The following is a 23,982-nucleotide window of genomic DNA, read 5'->3' on the forward strand; positions in this document are numbered from 1 at the left end:
ACAATTTTTAAAGAAAACATGAGTGAGCAGGCAAAACACATTTCTTTTATTTCTTATGGGATTCACATTCAACTGTAGGTTATAACAGAATGGCACAATCATTAAACAAAACATGGCAAATGGCCCCTGTTCAAAAGTCTGTATACCCTTAGTTCTTAATACTGTGTATTGCCCCCTTTAGCATCAACGACAGTGTGCAGTCTTTTGTAATAGTTGTCTATGAGGCCCCAAATTCTTGCAGGTGGTATAGCTGCCCATTCGTCTTGGCAAAATGCCTCCAGGTCATGCAAAGTCTTTGGTCGTCTTGCATGAACCACACGTTTGAGATCTCCCTAGAGTGGCTCGATGATATTAAGGTCAGGAGACTGTGATGGCCATTCCAGAACCTTCACCTTTTTCTGCTGTAACCACTGGAGGGTCAACTTGGCCTTGTGCTTAGGGTCATTGTCATGCTGGAAAGTCCAAGAGCGTCCCATGCGCAGCTTTCGTGCATAGGAATGCAAATTGTCTGCCAGTATTTTCTGATAACATGCTGCATTCATCTTGCCATCAATTTTCACAATATTCCCCGTGCCTTTAGAGCTCACACCCACCCCAAAACATCAGTGATCCACCACCATGCTTCACAGTGGGGATGGTATTCTTTTCACTATAGGCCTTGTTGACCCCTCTCCAAACATAGTGCTTATGGTTGTGACCATAAAGCTCTATTTTGGTCTCGTCACTCCAAATTACAGTGTGCCAGAAGCTGTGAGGCGTGTCAAGGTGTTGTCGGGCATATTGTAACCAGGATTTTTTGTGGCATTGTAACTCGACCATGCAGCTCATTTTTGTTCAAGTATCGTCGTATTGTGCTCCTTGAAACAACCACACCGTCTTTTTCCAGAGCAGCCTGTATTTCTCCTGAGGTTACCTGTGGGTTTTTCTTTGTATCCCGAACAATTGTTCTGGCAGTTGTGGCTGAAATGTTTCTTGGTCTACCTGACCTTGGCTTGGTATCAAGAGATCCCTGAATTTTCCACTTCTTAATAAGTGATTGAACAGTACTGACAGGCATTTTCAAAGCTTTTGATATATTTTTATATCCTTTTCCATCTTTATAAAGTTCCATCACAGGACTTAATGACTACAGACCTGTCGCTCTGATGTCTGTGTTCATGAAATCCTTTGAGAGACTGGTGTTGGCCCACCTGAAGAACATCACTGGACCCTTTCTAGATCCCCTTCAATGTGCTTATCAAGCAAACAGGTCTGTGGATGATGCAGTCAACATAGGATTGCATCATATCCTGCAACATCTGGGCAGACCAGGAACTGAAGTCCTTTTTGTGGACTTCAGTTCAGCTTTCAACACCATCATCCCAGCTATACTCCAGAATAAATTACACCAACTCTCTGTTCCCATGTCTATCTGTCAGTGGATTGCCAGCTTTCTGACGGACAGGCAGCAGCTTGTGAGACAGGGGAAACTCACATCTAGCACCTGTACAATCAGCAATGGTGCCCCCCAGGGATGTGTGCTCTCCCCACTACTCTTCTCCCTCTACACCAATGACTGCATCCCCAAGGACCCCTCTGTCAAACTCCTGAAGTTTGCAGACGACACCACTGTCATCGGCCTCATTCGAGATGACGATGAGTCTGCATAAAGAAGGGAGTTTGAACAGCTGGCTGTCTGGTGCAGTCAAAACAACCTTGGTGGAGATCATTGTGGACTTTAAGAGAAACACCCCAACATTGACCCCCCTCACCATTCTAAACAGCACTGTGGCAGCAGTGGAGTCATTCAGGTTCCTGGGCACTACCATCTCACAGGACCTGAAGTGGGAGACCCACATTGACTCCATTGTGAAAAAGACCCAGCAGAGGTTGTACTTCCTTTGCCAGCTGAGGAAATTCAACCTGCCACAGGCGCTGCTGATACAGTTCTACTCAGCGGTCATTGAGTCTGTCCTCTGCACTTCAATAACTGTCTGGTTTGGTTCAGCTACGAAATCAGACATCAGAAGACTACAAGAACTATACTACACTTCCAGAGAGAAGAAAAAGGCTGGAAAAATCACTCTGGACCCCACTCACCCTGCCCACTACCTTTTTGAACTGTTGCCTTCTGGCCGACACTTCAGTGCTCTGAGCACCAGAACCGTCAGGCACAGGAACAGTTTTTTTTTCCCTCAGGCTATCCATCTCATGAACAGTTAAATTGCCCCATTGAGCAATAACTATGTGCAATACACAGTTTAGTATTTTTTATATTTATCCAACACATCCTGCCATTTCATTCCTCTGGGAAAAAAACAAAACAAAATTAAAATATAATTGCACTGAACATAACAGATTTGTATTTGTGTATGGCTTCATATGATCACTATCCTTAAATAAAAGACAGTTTTTTTGCATGATCAGTCATATTTTCAAAATCAGTGCCACAAATTTCACAATTTTTGCCAGGGTATGCAAACTTTTGAGCACAACTGTAAATCACTTGCATATGCGACCAAATTGCATGCTATGCATCTAAAAAGGTCTGTGATTAGCCACTGGCTGGTAAATGTGCAGATTTCACTCACCAAGTGATTGAGTAATATAGTGGTGAAGAAGTTATTAGCACCGAGATCATTTCACTGCCTGTTAAGAGTAAAAGTTTGGTTTTACTCGTTCTGTGTTGTTGATGAATGTTTTACTCGTTCCATTTGTCATTAAATAATGTCTCTTTTAATGCCATTTCTGTTCTATACAGTCAATCGATAATTAAAAACAACAACAAAAAAGGAAAATTTAGTTCTAATCACACATGAATGCGCTAAAGAAACCATGCACATCCTCTCTCATTATACGTGCTGATTGGCTGATACCAGTTGTCTTAAAGAGACTGTACCGATTTAGCACATGTTCTACATATCAATGTAAATACTGATATTATATAATAATAGCACAAATTATGCAAGTTAATAAACATGTAACAAAATATATATGCAACATAATACAGTATATGCAATTTCAAGACATTTATTGATGGAATAGACTGAATTTGAAAAAAATTCAGAACCTAAAATGTGATTAATATGATGAAAAACTAGTGGTAAAATAAAATTTGTAAAATTAATATTTTCGAATTGTACCTAGAAGGGTTTACTAGAAGGTTAGAAGGTCCCTTTATAATTAAGAGCATTAGCTGAGAGAGCTTTTTTTTATTATTATTTTTTTTATTAAATGATAGCAAAATGAAAATTGTAACAGAAATATACCCATATGAATTGATATAGAATTGAATAGAATCAAAACCGGAATTGAATCGAGAGCTTGTAAATCAGAATCTAATCAGATTGAATTGGGAAATTTGTATCAATACCCAGCCCTAATGGGAAGTGTAGTTCTTCTCCAGGAATTCCGCCATTAAATATGAAGATGAAATTACGCAAACTGAAGCATATACTGTACCATAGGTTAACAACCTCGGAGCTCACGGTAGGTCTGTCTTTAAACGTCTTTAAGTTACCAATAATCAGTTCCCCTATGGAAAAATGAATGGGTTATTACCTTCCGGAACCAGACTGTTACATCTATTGCAATTGTTTTTTTGTTTTTTTCACTAATTAGACCGGATTGATTTCATAGCAATTGTGAACCGTACTGGAAACCACACGAACTGTTCCCCAGACCACCGTTTTCAAATAGACTCTATTGCGGATCTTTAGTACGTCTCCGAGTTTAACTCTGAAGTGAAACGGACTCTTCCGAACCAAAATCTCTAGTGTAAAAACGCCCTCACTCTCCCTATCTATTTCCATCTATCCAACTCCGTTTTAGTCAGTGACTACAGTCTAGACCTCATTTTGGCCAGTGACTCCTCTCACGCTGTCAGAGTTCGTCCCACTTGGCCATTAGCGACGATCTGTCTGCATCTTCGCTCACCGCCACCCCTGAGTTGTGCACCTGCCCCCTTAAAAGGTCGAACTGCTGGGCTCATCGTGAAAAAGAGTGGGCCACCGACGGCCATTCTGTCCCTAATGAGCATATGTGAAGTGCTGTTTGCTGATGCGTGGAGTGTATCTGAGGCTAGTTTCTGTAGCTAATGGGGACAGTGATGTATAGCGCTGCCGCTGGGAGCTCGGGGCTGGACAGGAGGGCAGCTGGAAGGCAAAATAATGTTTGGCACAAAGCACAGACTGCTGTTCTCAAAGGCAAACTGTACCCTCCGGAGCAGCTGGCACAGTGCGGGAGGTAATGGGTGAGTAATGTACAGAGGATGTGAATTATGTTATTTACGAAAAGAAAGAAAACCTTTGGGACACAAGTAGAAGTCTCACAGATTGGGCCTTCATTATAAGGGAGCATATTTCTGCATATAAAGACATTGATATTGTGTCCTTTTGATTACTATTTAAATAGATGTGATGAGGAATTAGTCAAGTAATTATGTTTAAAGTTTCAGGTTTATGTCTGCCTAGGTTTATGTGGATGAGTTCAAACACAGCAGACCCAGGCGCTTGGCCAACACTACAGTTGAAAATTCATGCATGCTTGCGTTGCTGTCAAGCTTGTCTCATATGATCATGTCTTTGCAAAAAAAGATTTGTATGAGGCTCTTTGTATGTATCTCGGCACATTGCTGTTGAAATAAACACTATATGTGCCACGCCAATAATGACTTCTGTTCCCTTTCACATAAATCCATGAGTAAAATGGCAGATTGTCAGTTCATAAACACTTACTTTTCGCCCTGTTCCTCATACAATGATATCTTATGACATCTAAACACTTTTACTGTAGTGCATGACTTGTAAAGTGATACTTTTTAACATTTGCATTACATAAACAGCTACATTTACAAGCTTGTTTGAGCACAGTCTCACTGCACGGTACCTCAACTTATAGAGCGTTGCATTTGCGATGCAGAGGACCGGGGTATGACGAGCGGGCGAGTCGACATGTGAGCTAGAAGTGTCTTAGAAGCACCACAAAATGACGTGGTTGCTTCAGCAGTTGCATTTTTCATCTCACCTGTCTATATATACCAAACGTACCACACAGGTCGAAGTCTGAGTCTGACCCCTGTATGACAAAGTGTATGCTAGAATTTTGATGTTTGAATTAAATGGCAGGTTACAAAATAATAACTCTCTTTTCTTTGTTACACAATCAGACTTGACTGGAGCATTGTCATGTTTGACAGCATATTGGAGCATCGTTGCAAAATCTGACACTTCAGCACAAGTGGTTTAGAAAAAATGCAACAATTTGACAAATAGATTTATTATTATTTATTTATTTTTTTTCTAAATATGTATCACATTCAAAACTTATGATGATATCTAGAAATTATGTTTGTTAGAACATGAGCTTATAGAGATCAGCCAATGCATAGAGCACTGAAGCCATCTACTGGCCATAGTTGTTATTTCATGTATTTATTATTATTTTTATTCCAGCAGATGTCACCAGTGATCCCCACTGCATTACAGTTTGTGATGTTTTGACACTTTGAATATATTTAGGGCTTTAGAGATGTACATATTTTTTAAACCACTGTCACCTAAAATCACCCAACCCCAATATGGCTGTTTCTTAGTGGATGTTCACATCGGATACCTTCCGGAGTTCCAAAACAGATAGATGGAGTGCAGCAAAATGGAACAAACACATTTTGGGATGAATTTTTAAAAGTTCAGCTTTTTTTAAACCATTATGCCATCTTAAACACTCAACACAACTTTACAACTTTAGTTTTTAACTTTCAACAAAAGTAAATAGATTGTGATATCAAATTACTCATTTATTGTTTTAAGATTTAACTTTATATAATGCATTATGTATCATGAACTAACAATGAACAGTATATTTTACAGCATTAATTAATCATGGCTGATGTTAATTTAAGAAAATAAATCTGTTTATTCTTAGTTCACGTTAGTTCATAAGTTAAAGGAATGTTCCGTGTTCAATACAAGTTAAACTCAATCGACAGCATTTGTGGCAAAAATTTATAATTTTTTTAAACTTTCATTGTAAGTCCCTCACTGTAACCTCGATTTTGTTTTTAAAGAAAAGTAGGGATGAGTCAAAATGTATTTTTGAGGTAATCAACATTTTGCCACAAATGCTGTCGATTGAGTTTAACTTGTATTGAACCTGGAATATTCCTTTAACATATTCATCTTTTTTATTTTAAAAATGCATTAGTATATGATGAAAATAACATTAATCCAAATTGGTGGGGCCTGGTTAGCTCAGCGAGTATTGACGCTGACTACCACCCCTGGAGCCTCACGTTCGAATCCAGGGTGTGCTGAGTGACTCCAGCCGGGTCTCCTAAGCAGTCAAATTGGCCTGGTTGCTAGGGAGGGTAGAGTCACATGGGGTAACCTCCTCGTGGTCGCGATTAGTGGTTCTCGCTCTCAGTGGGGCGTGTGGTAAGTTGTGCGTGGATCACAGAGAGTAGCATGAGCCTCCACATGCTGTGAGTCTCCGCGGTGTCATGCACAACGAGCCACGTGATAAGATGCACGGATTGATGGTCTCAGTAGCGGAGGCAACCACCCAGATTGAGGTGAGTAACCGCGCCACCAGGAGGACCTACTAAGTAGTGGGAATTGGGCATTCCAAATTGGGAGAGAAGGGGATGAAAAAAAAAAAATGAAACATTTATCCAAATTAAAAAGTGTTGTAAAAGTTTTGTTCATTGTTAGTTCATGTTCATTTAATGTTAACAAATGCAACCTTATTGTGAAGTGTTATTGATTTTATTTGTGTAATAACTGTATTACATTTAGTTAGAATACACTACCAAACTCGTTTTCTTATAAGTTTGTTTTCATGCCTATTTAATCTCAATGTATGTTTAAGTCTTTGTAGGATTCAAAGTAAAACAGTCTCTTCCATTTCCACGACTCTCTCAATGTTTGATTTGCTCATAATTTAATGCATACCACACTTTTAACTGTTATTCCTGCAATTTAGCTATACAACCCCTAGCATCCCCTTTGATCCTGTAACATGTTTTCCAGTAATATTCCTCTTTGCGTATACGTTTGTGTGCACACTGCACACTTAAGGACATGGTGTACAGATAGTACTGCATCACACCAGCGGTAATGTAGCAGACGTAATTATGAATACATTTTACCTACGTCCTCCAGACATTCTCTCTTTTATTGAGCGAATGACATTTCGGAGTGTGGAATGAGGCTAATGTGCCGTATCCGCACAAGCGTTAACTGTTTCTGCATTGGTAGCAGGAAACTAAACTCTTCAAGTCCTGAGCTAGAGAAATGAAAACTGTAGTGCGCTGTCCTGAAAATGTATTAAAATAGTACTTTGTGTAATACCCGGAAAAGCGTTAAACCATGAGAAACCTTTGAAGCATCCAGAGGTTATGTTAGAAAACTCCCTAGCTGCTCTGAAGAACATTTATTTTGAGTAAAAAAAAAGTTGCTTAAAGTGTATTTTATGGTGTTCCTGATTTTTTTTATTATTTTTTTATTTTTTTAACTGAACAAAATGACAGAGTAAGTACTTGTATTTACAGGAATAGTTCACTTAAAAAAATTAAATGTCATCATTTACTCAACTTCATATTGTTCCAAAACTGTATGACTTTCTTCTGTGGAACACAAAAGAGATTTTTAGGCCGCATGTTAGCATAAGTCTCTATTCGCTTTTGTGTTGTTTGGAAGAAAAAAAAAAAAAAAAAAAAAAAAAGCATATGCAATGTAAGTAATGGTGACCGAGGTGACACATCTCTTTTTTGTGTTCCATGAAGGAAAGAAAGTAGGTCATATGGGTTTATGAAGTTTGCAAACATTGAAGCTTTCTAAATCTTCACTAGAATAATTTAAAATAATGCATTTATAGTATGGAATGTGCTTGTGTAACTTTAGTTTTGTTTATCAGGAAGTGCTCTGTTTTTTTATAATTCTCAGTCTCTGTTGCTGCTCGGATCTCTAATCAACTCCGTGATGATGATGATGATGTCAGTTCTCCTCTGGATCTCATTATTCTGTGTTTATGAAACCCTCTTGCTGTGACCTTAATTATGCGTCAGGTAGAAAAAGTAGACATGTAGTCATGCTGGTTATTAATGCAGTTTTTAATCACTGTCCTGGCAGGATTCCAGTGTTTAAGTCTCCACTGATATTTTGAGAAGTGTGTGTTTGAAAATGATCGAATGCGAGACTCTGTTCTAAAACCTAGTGAGCTTCCTTGTCTGTCTTTTGCCTACATAGGCAGCTGCCTTCTAAGGCATCACCCTAACTGAAATTCAACCTCGTAGGTGAAAGATTTTGAACACTCTGTATAGGCGTCAACTCAGTGTTTGCGTTCTTTAAAGACTCAACTATAATCCATTCTTTGTTTGACTTCCTCAAGAGTGTAAACACTGGCTTTGTGGTGCTTTCAAGTCATCACTCTTCCAATAGATTTTTAATGGGAATGATAACAAGGCTGTGATGGATAGACTTACCATCTCTTCAATGGCATAAACTGTATAAAGCTCCTAGATCTTAATATGCTGAGACAACTATAAGTAAGCCATTCATAGGTTAATGTAAGCATTCTTTCTCTGTGGCACGATTAGAGCGACACACTTTGACCTGCCCCATTAAACATTGCTCAAACAATGCTATGAATTGGTGGCAGGACTATCTCTGTGTTTGACCAACGGCAGAAGTGGTGCATATTCAGAAAGCTGTTTTGAAAACAAAGTTTTTTTTTGTAATTCCGTTTGGTGTTGCTAGTGGCGCATAAAATATAATGGTTGAGTGATGTTGAGTAATGTAGTTCTAAGCGTCTTACCCTTCTCTATGAGCCTCTCCTTTCTCCAGCTCCTGAATTACACCTAGCAATACTTTGATGGTTTCCTGGCTGGAGCTGATCATGTTCTCCATGGCCTGGAGCTGTGCTTTAACATCCCCGTCCTGATTGACAGGTACAATCTGTTTGCAAGCCTCATTATCCGCTTGTACAGTTCCTGTCCCGCCCCGGCATGGAGGCGCTGGCATGGGAACGGCTGCTGTCACCACGGAGGCCACTGTTGCCTCCTCCACGGCATGCATCGGGCGAGCGGATAACGTGCCTGCATGGCACTGAACTTGTGTCGTGCAATTGGCCCTCGGTAAAGTCTGCGACTGCAGACCGTTGAGTTGCAATGTCTTCTTACGTTTGCTGCGTTCCGACGGACTCTCCAAGCACTCCACCTGCGTGAGAGAGTTCCATGCGAGGGGTCCCGTAACTTTAGACGACGAATCTTGGAGAATACCCCCACCACTTTCTCCAGAGTTCATCAGTTGTAGCTTTCCTGAACGATCGGGTGTTTCCAAGTCTCTCTGGAAGCCCTTACTGTGTTTACTTCTAACGCTGCAGATCTGGTAATCCGAGTTGTCCGCTCCTGTTGTTGTCCCATCTGTTGGACAGGGTAAAACTAGAGCGTCAGTGCAGGGTCCATCCGTAACTTGCGGATGTTGTTCAATAGTCGCGATGCACTTGCTGGTGTGCATCAAAGCTCTTGTTTTCCTCACATTATGAGAGGGGGCGATATCAGTAGCCTTTGCCCTCTTTACATCGATAACAAACCCATCATCCTGGTCTCTGCAACTCTCCACAGCAGCAGCGTGTTTGACTGTGTGCCCTTTCTTGCGCTCAAATGGAAAAGTCTTATAACGCTTTCTAAGATCTGGCGACGTTTGTACTCCAGTGCTTTTAGTGACGTTTGGTATTGATCGACGAGCTGGGACGGTCATGTATTTGCGGTATGGCACCTTGTATGTTGCCGGCTTCCCTCCTCGAGCCTGTTCGTTCTGTGCTTCGCAGATGTCCTTGAAGCGCACCTGGAGGGCTTTGTTGCGCTTGCGCACCTGCCGGCTATGGTCCGACGACCCTTTAACGTCCAGGGCCATAGAGGTAGCTGTTGCCTCTGAGTCGGACTCAGAGTTGGTGAGCATGCATTTACCCTCTTCCCTGCTCACCATAGTTCCTGCAAACACAAACAGTAGAGCAATTAGCAACAATAACTTCCCTGTATGATACAACATGGCTAAAGTCTTAAACACTTTGAAACTCAAAAAGCATATAAAGACAGCATAAAATTAATCCATATGGCTCCAGTGGTTTATTCCATGTCTTCAGAAGCCAAATGATAGGTGTGGGTGAGAAACAAATCACTATGAATTCTAAGGGCCTTTGTCCCAGTTTTTATATATTTTTTGTTTTTGGAAGAAAAGATTGTTGTGCTTAAATTGATAAGTTGACCCAAAAATTAACATTCTCCTATTTTTAACTCACTGTCACACTGGGTGCTGTTTTTCAAATAATTTCTGTGCATTATTTTAATTGATTTATTTTCACAATACAATGTTGTTCCGAATTAAAAAAAATGACTATTATAACTCCCAATGAAAAAGTAGTCCATGTGTAGTGTTGTCAGAAGTACTGGTACTTCAGTACCAATTCGATATTAAAATGTAAAAAAAGATGTAACGATACCAGTGTTTCTGCAGTACCGGTAGTACCGAGGACCGATTCTATCCGGTACCAGCGTGCAATATGACTGACACGACAGCTTTAAAATGCTCATTTTGAGCACGTGCTCTGCTACTCCTTACACTGAAATGGCCAATTAATCAAATTAAAATCATGACATGTCCTAGTGTGATTTATTAAACCAATAAAGGCTGCTATCTTTGTGTGGAAGAGCTGTGTACTTTAAATTAATGTGTAAATCTGACTGCTCATACATATTGAGAATCATTCAGGACATGACAGAGCGGAGCACTAATCTACTGTGAACCACGCAGCACATCTAAACTATATATTTATATAATTAAATCACAGCATTTGCATTTTAATCTCATCTCAACTTAGCATTTAAAACAACAGAGTAGACCAAAATGCTAGCATTTAAAAATTAACACATACACAGACACCAGTAATTTAAAACACAAAATGCAAACACTCCACAATGATGTCCTACATTTCATTTGTCAGACTCAAAGGACAGTGTAAAGAGATGAGATTTCAGATGTGACTTAAAATCGAGAACTGTTTATCCAGAAAGTGAAGCTTCAGGCGAAAATACACGTCAAAATAAAAGTACGTTTCAAATTATAAGCTAGAACTTATTTGAAATTGTGACAGAAATATATTACAACTGTATAGTAAAATGTAATATCACTGTAATGATAATAATAATGATAATAATAATAATAATAATGAAGCAATATATCACAAGCAATACAGCTGTTGAATAAAAGTTTGGCAAAAAAAAAAAAATGCAATGATGATTTGTTGAAAAGTTCTATTTTCACTTGTTAAAAGATTTAAGAATGATTTGATTAGACACCATTTTGACGATGAAATTAAATTAGAACAGAGTTCTGGAAAATAATAATAATAACAAAAAGGAAACATGATTTGGTAAAGAACAGATTTCAGTATGGCGCTTCTTAAAAACACTTAAGCAGTGCATCCTTGATTGAGAAACACTTGAAGGAAACATGCATTTTTTTATTTACTATTTACATTGAAAAGTAACTTATTAAATAGGCTAAACAGGTGTGTTCAATAGCATATTATTAGTTCATATTAGCATATTTATGCTGTGGTACCAAAAATTGCTATCGAGAACCATGCAATTTCACTGGTATCGGTACCAACTACTGAAGTTTTTGTACCGTGACAACACTATCCATATGAATTGTGCGCTATAGCATATTTCAAGTCTTCTGAAGCAGGAACAGTTTTGGTCAGTTCCTCAAACAAAACTATCACACAGCTTCAGACTTGGAATAAAGAGCGCAAGCCGTAAGTAGACTAATTTTAGTGTGCTTTTAAAGTGCTTTATTGTCTTTTTCGGAGCTTGAAAGCCCCTGGTCACTATGATGTTGTTGTATGAAAAATATCAAAGTAAAGATTATTTAAAATGATTCTTTTGTTTTCAAAAGTAACAGCTAATTGGATTGGAACAACATGAGGGTGAGTAAATATTGACAGACTTTTCAATTTTGGCTGAACCGTCTCTTTAAACGATCGTACTCAAATGTGAAAGTGATCAGTCATGTAACTAGAAAGAGCAGAGCTGCAACATCACTCACCAGTCTAGTGTAGCTCATGAAAATTCTCAAAGATTTAGTGTCCCCTCCACTGTTAACCAGCTCGACTTGTTTGCGATTGAATTTATAAAGCCAATCTCATAAGTGTTTTCTTAGCTCGTGACTTGTTTGTCTTTGACAGTTAATTGCATTGCTTAATCTTGTGCGCTCCTGGAGAGATCACACAGGCAGAATGATCATCTGTCTGCCTTCTCGGAATTCGCCATCTCTCAGCTAACTAAACAGGAGAAAGAGCACTTTCCCCTGTGATTCAGCATCATCACCCTGACAAACACTTGTCCTCCGAGGCCTGTGTGCCAAATAGCCTTTTTCAGCAGCAGTAACTGTGTATTCTCTTTAGGAAATATATGAGAGTATTGATGCTCTTCTTTTGGGGAAGATTCGTTTTGAGGATGTAGGAATTAACAAGGCTTCTTAAATCTGTTTTGTTTTATTCATAGTCTTTGTTATACATGGCATCTACAAAATGGAATAATTAAAATGAGAGTTAAAGGGAAGTCTCTCACCTAAAACTATTTATTTTTTTAGCACGTTGGTAGACAACAGAGACCACCAATGCAGACAGGAGAAGTAAATTGTATCGCAATCAACTAATATCGAATCTAATATAGTCTGGAGTCCCTCTCAGGGTTTAAATGTGCTTTGATCACAGGGAATACGAGTTACTGAGCTGCACTTCTCTCAGAACATCATGTTAAATTACTCTAGTGCCGTCTGCTCTATTGGATTATGTCTATCACTCTAAATCATTTGATAAGAGCCTGAGGAAGGCGAGATAAACCAGTGGTGACAGACCCTCTGCGACTACAGGTCTTCAAGACCCATTCTGGATCAATGTGGACTGAAGACAGCATTACAAATCTTCAATACATCACCCAAACATGTGAACTGGACAGTAAAACACACACGCTTATATGTACAAAGAGACACACAATCGCAAACAGACAGGCTCAAGTTAGCGGTTTAATACAAAATCACTTCTGATAGTCGCTGTTAGCAATATAGCATTCCCATTTGTGTTTGTGTACTTGCGTAGAGTATGTTTTAAGTCTTAGTATGATCAATAGTATAAGCGAAACTGCATTAGCAAACACTGCAAAGGAAATCCTTTGCTAACATCTTAAGTTTGCCATCTTCCACCTTTGTTTTGATTTGTCTCGCGTCATTTCAGGGTCTTCCGTGATGTAACAGTAAAAGGAAAGAATGATTTTCAATAGCGCGCATTGACAAAGCATATGAAGCCCCTCGATACAACGCTGGACAGATACAAGAGAAAGCCACTCGACTATTGCTATGATACCACAATATCAAATAAGAGGTGACTATGAAAGTAATTTGATGAATTAATTATTTAGTCTTATGTAAATAAACCCCTGCTTTGCTGTTTACATAATCCCTGGGCTTTTAATACGTCTTTTGGGGACCTGAGCTGTCAGCAATACCCTTTCTGATTAATTGAGATGGAAATGCATTTGGAATGGGCTTTCCCTGACAAACCAGGTTACACTAGCAATAAATCATATTCATGAGTGAACAAAAATGGGATTGGTTTCTGATTCTGTGCAAGAGAAGAGGGGAAATGGTTTAGTCTAATGCTGGTTTTATGTATTTGACACTCTATCCTGCAAAAGCATTAAAGGGATAGTTCAACCTAAAAATGAAAATTCTTTCATTATTTGCACACCTTTTGTTTTCTTCCTAGCCTAGATGTTTTTAATTTTTTTCTGTTGAACACATAGGATGATTTAACATGCCAATTTGTAAAGCATATGTGCTGAGAAAAACAAACGAATGACAAAAATTGCGCTATATTGTACGTTTTTGAATTCATTCAGTAAGTTTTTATGAAGAACAGGCTGCACAGTCATTTAAAGTGATTTAAGTGATTGTCTTTTTGTGTTCCACACCAAAAAGTTTTAAACGCCATGCGAGTAAACAGTTTTCCTATTTGGGGGAATTATCCCTTTAACTTACGCTTTTAATAAAAAACCAGTACGATAGTGTTACCTTCTAACATCTGCGACATTTAAATTGGATATGTTGTAATTCCGGTAGCTAGCTAAAAACATATTGACTTTAACTTGACCAGCAAAATTCTCTTTTAACTGTTGCTCCGTAACGTGGCAATGCTAAGAATGCAATGCACACTTGTGTTGCCGTTAAAAATTTCAGTCTGACACATTTCAGAATGCACAAAGTTGAGCATGTGTAGCTACAAGCATCTGCATTCATGTACTTGCAGACAGTAAGTTCCAGGCCTTAGATTCAACATGATCCCACAGGTTATCGACATGTTGCTTCTGAAAGTTTATGTACCCTGAAATCAACACCATTCTGCTGAATTACTGACAAACGACACTCTCCATCAGACTTTTTTTTTTTTTTTTTGCATCAATTCAAGTTTTTGCTCTAGCGCAAGTGTAACAGGAGCCAGTTGGTACGTGTTAGCTGTGCGGTATGTGTAAAGCTCACTCCCCTGGCCTCAAGAGGCGCATTAGCGACTGACGCTAGAGGCTTTAGCCTTTAGCCTCATCTTTAACACGCACGCATCCCATGCAAGCTGATGCCGGTTCAAATCCCACTCGGAGCGGGTCGAGCAGGACCAGTTACACAAGAAATCTCCAAGACACTTGTTTAGTCTCGTGGGAACCAGGACATAATCACATTCACATAAACAGTTGTGAGCACGATTCAGGGGTACAATTTTCACTTTAAAATTACCTTTTTACTCCACTGATTGTTAGGAGTAGTTTCAGGGTTTGAGTTAGCAAGTATGGTTCACAGTGCCATTTCTGAGCATATGGGGTCCCTAAGTGAAATCCTACTTGGAGACCCCCCCCCCCCCCCACCAACGAACAAACACCATCTAGCTAAAACTCTCTCCTTGTAGTTACATTCTACCTTCCCCCTCGGGCCACAAGGGGGCCCTTTATAACTGTCTAATTGAGCCATTACAGCTGCCTGTGTCTTACTCACAGCTTTTAGTATATTTAAAAGTAAAAAATAAAATAAAAAATATGAAAATATGAAACATTGGGCCCCTTGGTGGCTCGGGGCCATAAGCGGCTGCTTATACCGCTTATAGCTTGAAACTGTCCTGATTGTTTATATAATATGCATTCCTGTTGACTGTATTACATCACTTACAACAAAAAATACATAGTTTTGGTGCCACTCAGTGGATATTTCACCCAGAAACTGGAGCTTACACGTGCCCTTAAATATTCAACAGCACCTCCAGCTTCAGCCACTGGGGGCAGTGATTCAAAAGCACAGACTGATTTCAGCTGAAGAACTTTAGACTACTGTTGCTGTATTCACAGTGAGATCAGGTTGTAGGATGTGGGGTCAAAACCCCTAAACTTTTATCCTAAACTTATTGCTACTCGTCCTTCACCATTTGTGCTACAGACTTGAATGATACCACAAATCATGCGGCAAAATGACACCGTTTACACCTGGTATTAAGATGCATCTCAGGTGATCCGATCACTTGTGGTCAGGTGGGACACATTGCTGTTTACACCTGGTCACTTAAATGTGTTTCTTGTGACCACTTGTGTTTGGATTTCGAGGGGAGGGTCTCTGATTTCATGATGACTTACATCGATCAGTATTACTATGTTAATGCATGACCACCAGTCACCAGTTCTGCCCTGGGAGTGTATTAGTTAAAGGGTCACAACAACCCCTGTTTCAGCACAATTGAGTTCTCACCACATTTTCAAAAGATGCAGCCAAAGTAGAACAAAGTCAGAAAGACAAATAAAGCGGTGAAGAAACAACACACTGTTTCTCCCAAATGCAGCTGAAATGCAAGATGAAGGATCATGCTTAGATGCTGGTCATCTGTGTCCCTGCATGTTGATATCAGACACACTGAAAAAGACCTGTGAAGTTCTTGCACTTGTGTATGTATGTGCTTTTTCAAATTGTCCAATTGGACTTTTTGCCTTGTAAAGTCGCTCGATACTGGCAAAGATTAAACTTTTGTTTTAGTGAAGAGGTTGACTGACAGTTGAGGGTTGGTGCTTCACTGCTGTCTGGGACGCATTCAGGGCGGACTACTGTTTACACCTTAAATGCGATGTGGTCACACATTTTGTATGTATTTTTTTGTTTCCGATCACAAGAAGTTTTAGACCTGTATTTGGTGCTGACCATTTGTGATCGGATCACCTGAAATGCAAATTAATTCCAGGTGTAAACAGGGTCAATGAGAAGAGATTTACTGCTCTAAGATTCTCTAAGCGATCAAATTTACAATTTTCGCTTGGCGGAAAATATCATAGGCTTACATTGAAGGAAGGAACTGACCTGTACCTAGGGACCATATCTAGTACTTGGTGTGTTTTTCGACTTGGGCCAGTAAGCAAACACGTAGCAACCATCTAAAATACCCTAGAAACCATATAGCAACACCCTGGCTCCTGCATACAACACACAAGCATCAAGGGGCGGCCTGGGAAGAAAATTTGGCCCGGGATTTTACAGAAATTGTATATTCTGTTTTATAGAAACTGGCCCAAAAGTTGTTGGGGGGGGGGGGGGGGGTTGTTGCTGTCCTTTTCTGCATATCGCTGCAACATTTTGTGGTGCTTTCTGCATAACGCGGCGGCCCCATTTCGCGGCTGGCCCACTGGGAAAAGTCCCGGTTCTCCCAATGGCCAGTCCGCCACTGCAAGCATCACTGCTACAGGTTTTTTTCTTTTCTGTGTGTCCTTCATATATGATTTAAACACCCACGTAGAAACAGAACAGCACAGATTTCAGCTGGATTAAGGTTTCTAGTGCAGGATGGTATTAGCATTGATGATCAATGTAACCTCTTTTAAGTGCATGCCCACATATTTAATTATTAAGTCACAGCAGGCCACACTGTTCAGAGTAATGCCTGATCACACACATCACGCTGGTGCTAGATCATCATGTGTCATTTTGAAGCATGCAGACTTGAAGCCCCGTATTTAAAAAGGACTATCAGTGATGTGTATGTGTCTCCGGAGATTAAAGCTGGATGCACTGATTAAAGACACGCATCTGTTCAATCACAGGGATGTCCCTGCAGGCTTTTGTTGTGAATCAGTTCAACAATGCAGCTGCCGTATATCACAACACATTGACGGCGATGAGACCACTGGAATTTTCTGTTGTAATTAACATTATGGCACAAATGCAGCCAATTGAGTTTAACTTGTATTGAACCTGGAACATTCCTTTAATATTGTCTGCATAGGATGCTTGCAACCAAGTGCAGGGTGATTTTATTGTTTTTAGTCAAAAAAGCCATCTATAAATATGCATATAATGAATACACTTTCAAACCTTTTCCTGATTTAATAACGGATTAAAACAAATGTTTTAATTACATAAGACTAAAAGCAATTAACACTTATGGAATTTCATATTGAAACAAACTGTCAATTTGTTTTGAGTGATTGCTTCTAAACGGCAGCACATGTGTATGGTGGAAATTGAAAGTGTATTGAAATGTTGCCTATGAGTAAAATGTGCCATTAAAGGTAGACTTTACTGAGAAGACATCCGTAAACCACCTTTGAATGACTTTAGAAATTAAATATATTGGGGCCTGGGTAGCTCAGTGGTAAAATACGCTGGCTACCACCCCTGGAGTTCGCTAGTTCGCTAGTTCCCTGGAGTTCGAATCCCAGGGCGTGCTGAGTGACTCCAGCCAGGTCTCCTAAGCAACCAAATTGGCCCGGTTGCTAGGGAGGGTAGAGTCACATGGGGTAACCTCCTCGTGGTCGCTATAATGTGGTTTGTTCTCGGTGGGGCGCATGGTGAATTGAGCGCGGATGCCGCGGTGGATGGCGTGAAGCCTCCGCACGCACTATGTCTCCGTGGCAACGCGCTCAACAAGCCACGTGATAAGATGCGCGGGTTGACTGTCTCAGATGCGGAGGCAACTGGGATTTGTCCTCCGCCACCCGGACGGAGGCAAATTCACTATGCAACCACGAGGACTTAGAGCGCATTGGGAATTGGGCATTCCAAATTGGGAGAAAAAGGGGAAAAATCCAAAAAAAAAGAAAAAGAAATTAAATATATTAACACACACACAACCCTCTACGGACACTTTGGAAAAAGAAACGCCATTGGCTGTTGTTTTTACTCGCCAGACTTTGGACGACAAGTAAGTGTCATGCAAGTGAAAACTAATAAAATATATTAAGCAAACTGGGGGGGGGGGGGGGCATCTTCACATATAGTATATATAGTATTCAAATGTATGACTTCACAAAATACAGTGCGTGATATTGTGCATTTTATTTTTATATTTCGCTTTTGATCATTTTAATCACATTTCAGCTTGTGTATTTAACATTCAGTCAATTTATATGTCATGAAATTGCATTTTTAATAATGATAAAAGCTGTTGTCAATATTTAAAATTTCATACAACATTTTAACAAAATATTCACAAGTTGGAATCTAATAATAAAAATAGAATTTCACATATATCAATTATTTAATAATTATATTATAAAAATAATAATTTAAGTGCTACTATATCAAAACTACTATGCAAAACAAAATAGTTAAAAATAAGTTTTTCATAATATATTAATTATTTATGTATTTACACATTTGGTACACTTACTACATTTCATAACGTTTGGTTATATGCGCTTGTGCGATTTACATTGAGTTTACATTGATATAACAAGCACTAAATGTTTACGGTTGAATGAGCGCAACACACATTAACAGAGACGGAAGGATTAACGAGAGAGAAGTTGCACAGTGGTTTTTCCCTCATCCGTGAAATGTACAGTATGATCAGAATTTATGTTTTTTGTTTTTTTGACTGACTGTAAATAACAGGAATTATATTAAAAGACACATGGAATGAAAATTAAGTACTTTAACTTACATAATGTGTATGGACCTACGTGTACAAATATGTGTTGTACTCGTTCTCAAATTCAAATGTACAACCTCTCGAATTTTGTAGTACTTTTACTGTCTAACAGATGTCTAACAAGCATGTTACTGGTCTGTAGCCATGCTTTAAAATGGAGAATGTTGTGAAAACAGTCCGGGGAAAAGTTTAATCAAAGTCAAATTTGACGTCGTTAAATGCAATGTCAGTGCCATTTCACAGCTGAACTAAAGCAATGGTGAAAGCGCGATCCAAGATAACTCAGAGTGGCTAATAACAGGCATAGTTTAGTAGCATGCCGTGAAATTTAGTCGCAGATGCGAGTGATTAACTCTCAATGTAGAGGGCTGCTTGTGAGCAGAATAATTTTGTTGGGCATCATTTCCTATCAAGCTGTAATAAATTATATTAAAGTTTGAAAATATGATTAATTGGGTGTATTTAGGATATGTAAAATCTTAGCTATGAAATTAGCCACAGCAGTTCAAAGGAGTCTATGGTGTCTGAAAATGGTGTTTCCATCAGCATCATTACCGCCACACAATTCTATTAAATGCAATACAGAATTTTAGATGTGTTGGAAATTACACTGTGGTGACTAAGAAATTGACAGCAAATTGTGCTATTTATTTATGTGTTTATTTATTCATTCGTGTGTACTTGTGTGTATGCTGGACTCCATGTGGGCCCTATTTTAAGAGCGCTAGCATTAAGCGCAGCACTATGCCATAAGTCATAGGTGCAAAGTCAGTAGGCATGGCCATGAAGTTTAGGTATTTTCATGCAAGCATGTGCTGTCTAGGCACAAGTGGCTTGGCGAAATCACACACGCAACTTCTCTGGTTATTATCTCCGTCCTACCAAGACAGCACATTCATAAGAACTTGGTAGTGTGAATGGACTGAAGGCAATGAATTAGAAGAATAAACGAAGTTCTTTTGTGCATTAACTGCGTCTTTGATGATTGTCTGGAATATTTCTATGACAGTGGCACGCTCCTGTTATATGCATGGAAAATGTGATTCTCATCAGTGTTTGGAGTTTGGATGTTGGCTCCGATTAATGACAGAGAATGTAAGTATTATTAATTATTTTCATCTACTGACACACAAATCATGGCTAGTATTACAGTTATTGTATCGGCACACACTTCACTTCTACCGGTAGATTTTGAAAAATTAAATTCATTTATTGAAACACGGAAAAAATTAAATAAAGCAAAAATATTTCTAAATTGAAATTACACTTCAAAGAAACAAAAATGTAATCAAACTAATGAAGTGGTCAAAAAAGATATAGCCAAGTCATGACCGAACATTTTACTATCTCCAACTTCTTCCACCGGCCTGCTTTGCAGTGACTTCAAAATCACTCTATGACAACAGGTGGAAAAATACCTTTAGATTTACAAATTAGACCATAACTACAATTGTAAATTTAAACATAATAATAATTGGAAAATAAACCATGACCTATAGATCTCTTAAATTTTTGTTTCATATAAGACTACAACTCTTATCGTCAGGGACATAATTTAATGTTCCTCAATATTTTCATTAGTTTTGACTAACTTTTTTACCACCTGCTGTTGGAATCTCCAAACTGCAAATGCAGGAACTGAGTTTAAACTTTGAGTTAAGATGTGGTAACGACCTATTTCTCAGGAAAATTGCAAATTGCGCTTTGCGTCACTTCATTAACATACAATACACCCACAGTTTGTGCATACACCCACAATAGCACAAACTCTCCCACCCACGGTCACTTGCGCTTTGCGCTGGCACGGAAATTGTGATTAGAATTAGCTCTCTTACGAAAATTGGATAAGACGTAGTGCACGGCCGTTGCGTGTAGTGCTGTGTTTTGCATGCTCACGGAAATATAGCTCTGAATTTGTGATTATGACAGTATTGGATATACAGTTGGACTAGTGTTTCTCAGTGTTTGATCCCTGCTGCATTAAAGCCTGTGTATGGGCTCAAATCCTTTGTCTGTTAATTGTCTCTCTAATGCTGTAAGATGAGCGCAGCATCTGAACGGCTGCTATTAGAGGATTGTGCTTCTAATAATTGTGGCTCCCTGTCGCTGGAGCGTTTTAATGTTGCGTTGCTGTCATTTCATGTGGAGTTAGTGTCCTCAGCCTTGTTCCATTAAATGTGTCTCTTTAGCCTGTCTGTAAAACGTTCCACTCAGGTGGAGAGACTCTTTTAACACCGGCTTTACTGCACTGAGCACTGACAGATCAGATCTGGCCTTATAGTGTGTCCTTTAAACTGCCGCAGGACTGAACTGAAGCTCTGTCTATGATGCCCTGTGCATTTTAACATCATGTTATCAAAACTTTTATTTAGTAATAAGTTAAATGATTATCAACATTATATGATGTAGTATTTTCATAGTTCAGTGTGCAGTAGTTAGTGTACATTAAATATGAAGAGGCAGTCAATGTTATATGACATTTCTGACTATTTGAATGTACATTAATTAATGCTTTAATTGTTGTATAAATGTATATTTAATAATGCTGTTCGATTTATTGTAGTGTTGCAACAGACAGACAGGTAGATAGAACAGTAGAGAGACAGAGAGAGAGAGAGATAGATAGACAGACAGACAGACAGAAAGAGTCAGACACATAGACAGACAAACAGACACGGACGGATGGACGAATGGATGATTGATAGATTTTCAGGCAGACAGATAGAAAGACACAGACAGAGAGATAGATAGACAGACAGACAGAGATGAATAGGTACACGGATGGATGGATGAATGGACGGACGGACGGATGGATGGGTGGATACAATTACAGGTATGCAGACAGATAGATAGACAAACAGACCGATAGATTGATATAGAAATATGGACGGACAGACGGATGGATTGATGGATGGACGGACAGATAGATAGATAGATAGATAGATAGATAGATGATGGACAGGCAGACAGACAGACGGACGGACGAATTGATAGACAGACAGACAGACTGAGATGGATGGATGGATAGATGAATAGATTGATGGACAGATTGATAGACAGAAGGATGGATGGACGGAGAGATGGACAGATGGATTTACATTTATGCATTTGGCAGACGCTTTTATCCAAAGTGACTTACAGTGCACTTATTACAGGGACAATCCCTCTGGAGCAACCTGGGGTTAAGTGTCTTGCTCAAGGACACAATGGTGATGGCTGTGGGGATCAAACCAGCAACCTTCTGATTACCAGTTATGTGCTTTAGCCCACTATGCCACCACCACTATGCCACATGCCACAGATGGATAAATTATAGATTGACGGACAGACTGACAGACAGTAAGATAGATAGATAGACAGATAGACAGACAGACTATAGTTTGATGACTTTTTTAGTAATCAACTAACGATTATTATCATTATATAGTTTGTGTGTGACTGTTTGTAATAAAAATTAGTGTTATGTAGTAAGTTTTTTATGAATGCTCTTTGTAATGTTCACAATATGCAGTCGTTTAAGCACGTGTCTTATGAATGTGTAAGCTAGCTGCCTTGTTGACCTTAAACAGGTATTTTTTTCTGGTTTTGCTGGCTGTTTTTTCTCCTCTTAGCAGCTCCGTTAGACATGCAGTATTTTGAGGAAGTCGCTGCTGTGCAGGGAACTGGATCTGACACAACACTGAGTAGCAAAACACCTCACCCAGGAGCATTACACAAACACATACTCAAAAACACTTGGCATGCAGGGGAACTTCTCATACTGGAGGTGAACCGCTTGAACTTTCTAGCATAAGGCTCTTGTAAGCAACCAAGACTTCAGTGAACATGAGATGCTGTCTGGGGAGGTCAAGTTAGTGTTGAATTGGATCAAACTGTTCTGCAGCATATTAACCAGCCACAACCTCTCTGTCTCTCTCTGTCTCTGTCTGTTAATGACATCGAGTGGCTCTCTATGGGGTTTGAGACAGCAGGGTGCAGCTTCCATTTACCCATATAGCTCCCATTTCCCAAAAAGAAGTCAAGAAAGAGAAATTGGGCTGAGTGAATGAGAGGAAGGTGGTTGTGTGAGGATAGATGTATTGTCAGTATCCTCTGTGAAGGGAAGAGCTATATAATGAAAGACTGAGAGAGTGTTGCTTGTCTTCTTCTTCTTCTTCTTCTTCTTCTTCTTCTTCTTTTTTTTTTTTTTTTTTTTAAGTTCCTTTCCTGTCTGTGGGCGGTTCTTGGCCAGAATAAAATGCAGTGTGGACCAGACTTACTTTTGATGGTCAAAAATCTTACTACATGCAACTAGGGGTTCAGTGCTGCCATCTAAAGATTTTCTGGGTGTCAGAAATGAAATGTGACTTCCTTACCTGCCTCTCTGAAACAGAAAGTGGCAGATTTTGTCTCAACTAAACCTACAGTAAAGCTTTTGTTTTATTCTAGTCTCTGCAGACCTACATAAACAGAGCTGTGTCGACAGTGTGTTTTTGATCTCCTCAGTATTCCAGGCATGTTGTCCTGTCTCTCTCTCTCTCTCTCTCTCTCTATTTGTGTACAATGCAAGAACAGGCTTGTAATAAACCCATTACCACATGAAAGACAACATCTGGCTACCTCACGGCCAGCAGAGCTGCAGTGTTTGTGAGTGAGACAGGTCAAGAGAGAGACAGATTTCTGCATGGAGGTCATGGATGGTGTGAATGAGGCATGCATTCATAACCCAATGATGTCTTGGTTCATCGTGACTCTGATCAGTCGTGGTTGTCAATAGGATTCTTGTGTAAATCATGAAAAAATAAGATAAACGAAATCTTTAGATGGCATTTTCTTTAAGATTATTTTAAAATCTGTGCATCATATCATGTTGTATTTGGGCTCGTTTGAATCGGGAGCATATGCTGTTTTTATTTTCTGTTATTCTGTTTATGTTGCATGAAGTTTTACAAGTGGAAATGCAACAAAAGCTACATCTGTTTACAACTTAAAAACACTGTGCTTTCATGGCTTTAT

At 39.3% G+C, this 23,982-nt stretch overlaps 2 protein-coding genes across 2 annotated transcripts in view; one reads left to right on the forward strand and one right to left on the reverse strand.

Annotated features, from left to right (window-relative positions):
• The window catches only part of LOC127427334 (dedicator of cytokinesis protein 1-like), a 321,969-nt gene that overhangs the window by 171,070 nt on the left and 126,917 nt on the right, over positions 1-23,982 (forward strand). The window lies entirely within an intron of this gene.
• Positions 1-23,982, reverse strand: part of LOC127427345 (inhibitory synaptic factor 2A-like) — a 51,800-nt gene that overhangs the window by 24,943 nt on the left and 2,875 nt on the right. The window contains exon 2 of the mRNA XM_051674907.1: positions 8,794-9,970. Coding sequence (XP_051530867.1) covers positions 8,794-9,965 — 1,172 coding nt within the window. The 5' untranslated portion in view covers positions 9,966-9,970. The remainder of the gene's footprint in view (positions 1-8,793; positions 9,971-23,982) is intronic.

This window comes from Myxocyprinus asiaticus, chromosome 36 (genome assembly GCF_019703515.2).
Source record: "Myxocyprinus asiaticus isolate MX2 ecotype Aquarium Trade chromosome 36, UBuf_Myxa_2, whole genome shotgun sequence".
Classification (NCBI taxonomy): Eukaryota; Metazoa; Chordata; class Actinopteri; order Cypriniformes; family Catostomidae; genus Myxocyprinus; species Myxocyprinus asiaticus.